At 45.8% G+C, this 8,782-nt stretch overlaps 1 protein-coding gene across 3 annotated transcripts in view; it reads left to right on the top strand.

Moving 5' to 3' along the window:
* Sesn1 (sestrin 1) overlaps nt 1-2,215 on the top strand; it is a 96,124-nt gene extending 93,909 nt beyond the window's left edge. For all 3 annotated transcript variants that reach the window (XM_028769037.1, XM_028769038.1, XM_028769039.1), the window contains exons 9-10: nt 185-329; nt 1,127-2,215. In XM_028769037.1, coding sequence (XP_028624870.1) covers nt 185-329; nt 1,127-1,213 — 232 coding nt within the window. In that variant the 3' untranslated portion in view covers nt 1,214-2,215. The remainder of the gene's footprint in view (nt 1-184; nt 330-1,126) is intronic.
* The last annotated feature ends 6,567 nt before the right edge of the window (nt 2,216-8,782 follow it).

The raw sequence follows: 8,782 nt of genomic DNA, 5'->3' as shown, positions 1-8,782 counted from the left end.
CTGCACATAGACAAGAGTCTACACATTGACAGTAAGTAGTTCTGCACATAGACAAGAGTCTATACATTGACAGTAAGTAGTTCTGCACATAGACAAGAGTCTACACATTGACAGTAAGTAGTTCTGCACATAGACAAGCACCTATACATTGACAGTAAGTAGCTTATCCCTGTGTCTCTAACAGATATGACGACTATGACTATGGTGAAATTAACCAGCTGTTGGATCGTAGTTTTAAAGTTTATATCAAAACTGTTGTGTGCACTCCTGAAAAGGTTACCAAAAGAATGTATGATAGCTTCTGGAGGCAGTTCAAGCACTCTGAGAAGGTATGTGCTCGTTACTCTGTCATTTGCAGCCTTGTTATTCTCCTTCTCTCAAACCCACTCCCTCATCTCGACAGCCTGAAAAACACCATCCCAGAGCAGCTGTCGCAGGTGCCCTTGAGAGAGGAGATCGAGAATAGGTGACCGGGCTGCTCTGTCTTCAGAAATACTGGCATAGCTGTCTCCACCCAAGACCACCATTCTGCAAGATTTTTAAAAACTGCATAGGAAGGAATGGGTAGAAGCATCTTTCTAGAAATTGATAGTTTGGCAGAAAATTCTAGAAGCCTGATAAAACAGTGCCTATATTTTAGAACTATGGCAAATATCCAGGAAGACATGTGGTCAAATGTAAGTAGAATAAGACATTTGTCCCAAAAGAAGTCTGATCCTGTGCTAACAAGTAAAGACGTACGTTCTTTGGTAGCACATAGAATATGCAGCTGACCCTTCAAAGTCATGTTTCGGCATCCATAGATTGAGCGGACTGAGGGTCACAGATATCTACAGTGATTGTGTCTGCTGAGTAAACACGTACAGCATTCTGTCATTATTCCACAGACACTGCAACAACCATTGCATGCTTTACATTGGATTCTAAGTGACGGGGGGGCTGTGCATGGCCCTGTGTATAAGACGCTATTAGTAAGGGACTCGAGCACCCAGGGAGAATCCTGGAACCAGCTACTCATTAAGGGACAAATAACTGCACTCATTTGGGACATTGTTTTTAATTGAGTGCACAGAAAAACTGTGCTGTTTATAACCTGCCCTTACATGATGTTATATTTTACCCTCAGGTTCATGTTAATCTGCTTCTTATAGAAGCTAGGATGCAAGCAGAGCTCCTGTACGCTCTGAGAGCCATTACCCGCTACATGACCTGATGCCCCGCCGCCATTACAGATGATCCTGGAGAGAACGGCAAGTTTAGTCTACACGGGGATGGACCCAAGCCCCAGGACCAATGGTAGATAACAAGAATTCAGAAATCCGTGTGCCATGATTCCTTTAGTGTCTGCTGTTTTACTGTGGAACCTCACTGCCTGTGTAGCAGGGAGCACTGGACAGCCTCTGTGAGAGCTGCCAGGGAAGGCTGCTGGCCACAGTGTCTGCTTCGGACAGGACAAGATGCTGTGAACCTGTTCAGTCCAGCAGCTAAGTCATTCTCCGGATCCCGTGCTCTGATGTGACAAGGTGACAAGACAAGCGTGTGAAGACTGGGACGTGGGTACTGAGTTCATCCATACAGGATTGAGCGCAGCTCGGGGCTACTGTGGCTGGGCATGCGCACGCGGCCACTCCAGCTGAGCGCTGCTGCCACCTGAGCCCACGGCACACTGTGTGGGTTTGAATTGAACTCCGTGTTCGTTTTTTCTCTTGCATCTAAAACCGCATAGAATTATTACTCACAGCTCAGCCAAGACCATGTTGGTGGTGACAGTTTGTTTCTTTCATTATAGTTTTAAAAATTCAGTTATTGGATGATTAATTATAAGAAAAACAGGCTACCTTTTGATACGCTGTTTCCCAGTATTCTCTGAGCCTGCAGGGCAGCTGTCTTGTGCGGGATTTTTGTTTCTGGCACCGACAGTGTGGGAAATGTTGCTGCAGTCTGCTGCACAGTGAGTGCCAGGTGCGTGCTGCCCCAGGCCCTGCTGACCTCGGGATCCTGACTTGGAAGGGTGTGCAGCTCCTTAAAGAAGAAAGCTGGAAATTATTTTAGTGACGTCATCATATTTGTATCTTGATTTACAAAAATGCTAACTTTGAGATATAAACAGGTTTGAAAAAAATGTATTAAGTACTTTGTACTCTGGAACCGTAAATTGCTTTTGAAGTCTGTCAGTATTATTGGTATTTTTCAATAAAGAATAATTTCCACAGTTTGCTTTACTAATTTCATGTCATACTTTAGCTTCACGGTTAGTAGCCAAATCTGAGTTTCAGTTCTGAACCAGAGATTCCCACGCACACTAGAGTCAGAAGAGTGGCAGATAGTGAGTGGCAAAGGTATTTGGAAGCCTGCTGGTTAAAAAGCAATGCGTATAAAACAGTGCGGCACCTTCTTCAAGGCTGCGAGAGTCCGTTGTGCATCACCACATCAGCACATGGAGCCGGATATCCTGTCAGGGGAGAAGGGGTTCATGATGCTGGGGGCTGGAAAGACTAGGCCGTGTCTGGTCAGAGCGGGAGCCAAGCTCTCGTGATCATGAACCCATTCCTCCATGGGAAGGAGTCGTCCATTGATCGAGTGCCCTTCCTGTGAACTGAGCACGTCCTCCTAGGTCCCACAGTCCAGCTCTAGAACTTCTTTCTGGAGGATGCCCTCAAACCACAGTAGATATACACCCCTTGGGGAAACTTAAAAATTAAAATGGCCTTAAATAATTGTGCAGGGAGCATGGTGCCCACCTCTGTAGCCCAAGTGCGCTCCTGCCTCTGCCCTTTGCACACTGTGATAGCAGGCAAGAGACCAAGCTAACAACAACGCATAGACACGTGTTTTGTGAGAACCCTAATTAGGCACGCAGAGCCCCTTCCCAACACAGCACAGAATGAATGAAAACCGCACAGATCATGCTCAGGACAGAAAGAAAAAAGTCCAACTTCTGCTGTTGAGACTGGCTTTTGTCTTTCTTGACTGTACACTGGTGGGGCTTGCTGGCATTGATTCTGATGCTGCTGAAAACCAGTAAGAGCCAGCACACTAGAATAGCACAAAGTATGGGGTCTGCAGGCAGGTACTGGGGCAGCACAGAGAGCGCAGAGGAGCAATGGGAACTGCAAGGCTCCTAAGGAAAAGAGAGCTTCAGAAGGGAACTCAAAACAGTTCTAAGCACCACATATACTGGGACAAAAGCAACGCACACATGCTCACGTGTGCGCGCACACACACACACACACAGAATGTGTGGGGTTGGGACCCAGGGTTGACAGATTCCCAACTCTCCAGCCAGGCTAACTGATGGAGGTTTTCTGCAGTTTTATCAAAGGCCCCAATCTCAACAAATCCCACAGGCATAGGAACCCACAAAGGAATAGAAAACCATGTATTAATCAAAGGTATCTTCAACTCTAAAGAAACAATTCTCAGGCTGAGCATGCCTTTTATCCTACCGCTTGGGAGGCAGAAGAAGGCACATCTGTGCCTGCTCTACCCAGTGAGACCCTCTCTGGAAAAAACTGCAGTTCTCTGCCATGTAAGTAAAATCCTTCTCAGGAACTAAAACACGTCTACACAATGCTTAATGAGCTAAAGGGGACATAGACAACTATGTAAAATCAGGAAAATTACTTAAATGTCAACAGAAAAACTGTACAAAACTAAATTCAGCAACTGGAAAATACCAAATTTCATGAAAGGCTTAGTAGCCATTGCCTGGAATCCCACTACTTTGGGGTTGGTGAGAAGTATCCTAAGTAAGTTTGAGGCCAGCTCAAGGCACATACCTGAAAAGATAAAACAATACCTGACAGCTGAATCCCAGGAGGGATTCATTTACCTGCAGACCTCCTCAGACAGGAAAGCTGCTGAATGTGGGGAACAGGTCACTCGATGCCAGTCAGGAACAAAAGAAGAACGAAAACTGAAGGGCTTAAGGGTATCTCAACGCCATGCGGCCAGTGCACACGTGAGTCAGAGGGGAGCTATTCAGAGGCAGAAATGCTTGTTTGCTTGGTTTGGTGGCACCGAGGTCTCAGTTGTACCAGTCAGTCAGTCTACCACTGCACTACATTTCACAGCCCTCGTTGTTCTTTCCACTCCAGACACTGGTTGCATCAATTGCGGCAAAGGATGGGCTACTTTTGTCAAGCCCGTGCCTAAGTATGCCCCTGATAATTTACAGATTTCGTGTAAGGTTTATTGGGGGAGGGGAGAGCAACAGGCTGTCTTGGAGTCGGGACATAAGGAAGAGAGTGAGGCAGACAGGCAAACAGAGAAACAAGGAGAAGGAATGAGGGAGGGAGAGAGGGAGGGAGGGAGGGAGGGAGGGAGGGAGGGAGGGAGGGAGGGAACATCTAGGATAGTTGGGGGCCCTTCTGGGCACAGCACACACCTGGTGGTGGCAGCTGCTGCTAGGTCCCTGAGAGCAGGCCAGTGGGAATGCCTGTTTGCTTACAAACACTCCAATTCTGAAGAAGGAAATAGATACAGTAATTAAAGAAGCCCAGTGAACTACACATAAGATGAAGCCACCGAGCCAGTAAGGAAGCCTGAATACTACTGTATAATCAAACCATCGAGAGTTCAAAACAGAGACCTAGAAGCAAGGAAAGAAAAATCAACTCATTCCCCGGAAGAGTGTAAGACTTACAGCTTCCCAGCAGAAACCATTCAGGACATCATACAGAGATGGTACACTGAAAGTACCAAAAGAAGCCCGGCGGTGGTGGCGCACGCCTTTAATCCCAGCACTTGGGAGGCAGAGGCAGGCGGATTTCTGAGTTTGAGACCAGCCTGGTCTACAGAGTGAGTTCCAGGACAGCCAGGACTACACAGAGAAACGCTGTCTTGAAAAACCAAAAAAAAAAAAAAGAAGAAAGAAAGAAAGAAAGAAAGAAAGAAAGAAGGAAAGAAAGAAAGAAAGAGAGAGAGAGAGAGAGAAAGAAAGAACGAAAGAAAGAGAAAGGAAGGAAGGAAGAAAGAAGAAAGAAAGAAAGAAAGAAAGAAAGGAAGGAAGAAAGAAAGGAAGAAAGAAAGAACGAACCAAAAGAAAACACCTGTCAATCAAGAATGCAACGATCAGGGGCTTCCAAAGGTGAAGGCTTTTTTTTTATGACTTTTCCACATAAGTCAAAGCTATGGGGATGTATTACCATTAGACCAGCCCTACAAAGGAATCTTCATCTGGAAGGCAAAAGGATAGTATAGGCAGTGGCCTCTCCAGTGTGGGGCCACGTGAAATCAAAGTTCAGAAAAGGTGAACATGAACAAGTTTAAGACAGACTCACTTCTATCGTGTAATTCTGGGACGTAGACTCACTATTAGTTCCAATAGAGTTCAAAAATGACAGACCTGAGTACAGATGTCTTTATAAATGGGTACGCAGTATGTAAACAGAGGTACAGGTAGGCTATAGAGGCATAGTTTTTGTATGTTAGAGTTGTTAACGGTTAACAATGGACTGTTAAGCTATTACAGTGCTTTCTGTTTCCCATGGTAACCACAAAGAAAACATGGCTAGAATAAATACAGGAGGGAATGAACAGGTAACAAAAGCACGTCCCCAAAACAGAAATAAAAAGTGAAACCCAAAGAAAGCAGAGAGAAGATGAGGGCCAAAGGGATAGGCGAGACGCGGAGGCTGGGCGAGACACGACACGGAGGCTAGGCGAGACGTGGAGGCTGGACGAGACGCGGAGGCTGGGCGAGACGCGGAGGCTGGGCGAGACGCGGAGGCTGGGCGAGACGCGGAGGCTGGGCGAGACGCGGAGGCTGGGCGAGACACGGAGGCTGGGCAACAAGAGCAAGTCCGTTACCGTCTTTAGTGTGCCAAGGATAAACGCATCCATAGACAAAACCGGCCAACTGCGGAGTTGTAAAAAGCTTCTATATACTGCATATATGGGACTATACTTATATATAAGGGAGCACATGCTACTATCCCACCCAGATGGAAGCCAGAGTACAGAGACGGTTATACTATCATCAGGCAAAATAGGTGTTAGTCAAAAACTGTCACGGGCGTGAAAGTTGTTCTATCGATCTCTAACCCAGCAGGTCAATTCAGCAGAAAGACTCAATGATTACAGACACACAACCAGCCATCAGAGCTCTAAATACAGAAAACACAAGAGAGAGACAGACAGGTAGGTACATGTACAGTATCAGCGCATGACATCAGTGCCCACTTTCAACAGTGAGTAGACACCAGACCAAAGGTCAGAGAGGAAAGAAGAGGTGTGACCAGCACAAGAGGCCCCGACACATACACAGAACACTCCACCTGGTCACAACAGAACCCACTCTTTTCTGTGTGCACACAGGCCATTCCCCGGGACTGACAGGGCAGACATCCCCTGATGCGTATGCTGATGGTGGTGACATGAAACTAGAAGGAAAAAAGGAAACCCCATGGGGATGTAAAAGTTAGACAATGCAGCATTAACAGGTCAAGAGAGAAATCGGGAAATTTGCAGGCATTTCTTTTCAAAAGAAATTTTAAAATGCAGCACTTAAACGTACTGGCTGCAGTAGGAGGGGCCCTCAGAGTGGAGGCTGAAGCTACGTTACAAGGAGCTTTGCTGACAGAACATGGTTGGAAAGGGAGGAAAGAGAGAACAGAGAGGGAGGGAACAGGAGAATCCATCCTAACAAGAAACCAGGGAAATGAAACAGCAAAGTTTTTGTTTTAAAAAACCAATTGATAAAACTTTAGCCACATTAACTGGAAAGAAAAATCAAATAGTTGAATTTAGAGGGCTGTCAAGATAGCTCAGTGGTAAAGGCGCTTGCTGCTATGCCTGAAGACCTGAGTTCCATCCCCAAAGAGAGGGAGAGAACTCACTCAGCGATGTCCTCTCACTTCCACGGGTATCGCTGTGATGTCAGTATGGATGCATGCACAGGCGCAGTGTATGCCTACACACATGTGCGTGTGCACGCACACACCCAATATATGTAATAGACACATACAGCAAATTCTATATAGATTAGATATGTATGACATATATTACACAATATATATAACAAGGCCTGCATCAGGACCAAAGCCCTGATTTTAGCCTCTGCAGCCTCCAGGACTGTGAGCAGTAAGTGTACTGTCTGTGCTTCACCTAGTACAAGGCGTTTTGTTATCACAAACTGAACAGATGTAGACACCATGAAAAAGTTTTATTCTGAAAATTATAAGACTGTCAGAAATTAAAAACTTGAGTAAGTGAAAGCTGTGCTCCTGAGAAGATCTAGCACTACCTATGTGCGTGCACGCCCAGCAGGAGGCTTACTACGGCTACGACGTGCGAGCCACGCCCAGCAATCTGCACATTCACTGCGGTTATTATTACACTTCTGAGGTGGCTCTCTGCAGGAGAGAAACCCATATTCTAAAATTTACATCTTTCTAAAGTTCTTCAGTGTCAGAGATGGAACAGAGTGTCCCACACATGCTAGGCAAATGCTCTGGGCTCATTTCTATTCACAGCCTGCTGTTTATTCTTTATTCTGTGATGGTCTCCTTTAGTTGCCAAGGCTAGACTTGAACCCATTATGTGGCCCAGGATGGCTTCCAGCTCCCTCTCCTGAGCAGACCTGTTTCACTGTGCCTGGATCTCAAGTTCACCGTGAACCCCAAAGGGCCTTGAAAAACCAAAACAAAAAGGGTTGGGGAAGAAAAGGACAAAGTCAGTGTTCTCTATAAAATGAGTCAGGCAGGGTAAAGTGCACATATAACATCTTAGAGATGAACAAGAGACCAATGGGGTAGGAAAATACTTTTATGGAGAACCAGAAGCACAAGCAAATGCACATACAAATGATCCTTGGCAAACGAGTCAGGACCACCATGTGAGGGAAGAACAGGCCCTTCAACAAGTGGCTTTGGAAAAGATATATGGCCACATGGAAGAAATAAAGTTGGGCCTTTGACTTTTGTCACACCTAGAAAATAACTCAAGGCCTATGAGATGGCTCAGAGGCTAGGAGTGCTTGTCCACCCAGCCTGATGACCTGAGTTCAATCCCCAGGACCCACTGATGGAAGGCAAGAACCAACTCCCAAAAGTTGTGTCTGACCTTCCCGCACATACTGTGGTATGTGCAGTCTACCTCGTCATGGGGAGGGGGAGTGTTAAAAAATGATTCTCAAAGACTTAACTGTAAGCTCTCCCTCAATGTTCAAAACTCCTAGAAAAAAACACTGGGGACCCTTTTCACGACATTAGATTTGGCCAGGACTCCTCTTGGACTATGACACTCAAGAACCACAGGCAGCAAAAGGAGAAACAAAACCAGGCACAACTGCCCTGGACTTTAAGTACAAGAATCCTAAGGACACTGGAGTGGAAGGCAGCCTGTGGGATGGTGGAAAACACTTGTAAATTGTGTGTGTGATCAATACTATACAAAGGGCCCCAAGAAAAGCTGAGCTGGCCAGAACCAGTGTCAGCCTTCCCAGGCTCTAGGAGGAATACACTTCTGTTGTCAGTCACTCAGACTGGCATTTCTGTTGTCAGAGTCTGAACTAAGACACCACTTCTGTGCATGTATGAGAATAACTTTCAGTTATTTTCAATAAGACATCAAAGCAACCTTTGCACACCCACTTTCACAGAACCACCATTCAAAAGAGCTATGGTTTGGAAGCAATACAGATGTCCAGCAATGAGAGGATGGACAAAGTGTGATATATGGATGTACACAGGGGTGTGTGTATGTGTGTATTTGTGTGTATGTGCGGTATGTATATGGTGTGTGCGAGTATGTGTGTATGTGTGGTGTGTATATGTATGGT

Source organism: Grammomys surdaster, unplaced genomic scaffold (genome assembly GCF_004785775.1).
Source record: "Grammomys surdaster isolate TR1022 unplaced genomic scaffold, NIH_TR_1.0 190, whole genome shotgun sequence".
Classification (NCBI taxonomy): domain Eukaryota; kingdom Metazoa; phylum Chordata; class Mammalia; order Rodentia; family Muridae; genus Grammomys; species Grammomys surdaster.
The sequence above is the reverse complement of the archived record's forward strand: the minus strand, read 5'-3'. Positions and strand labels throughout refer to the sequence as shown.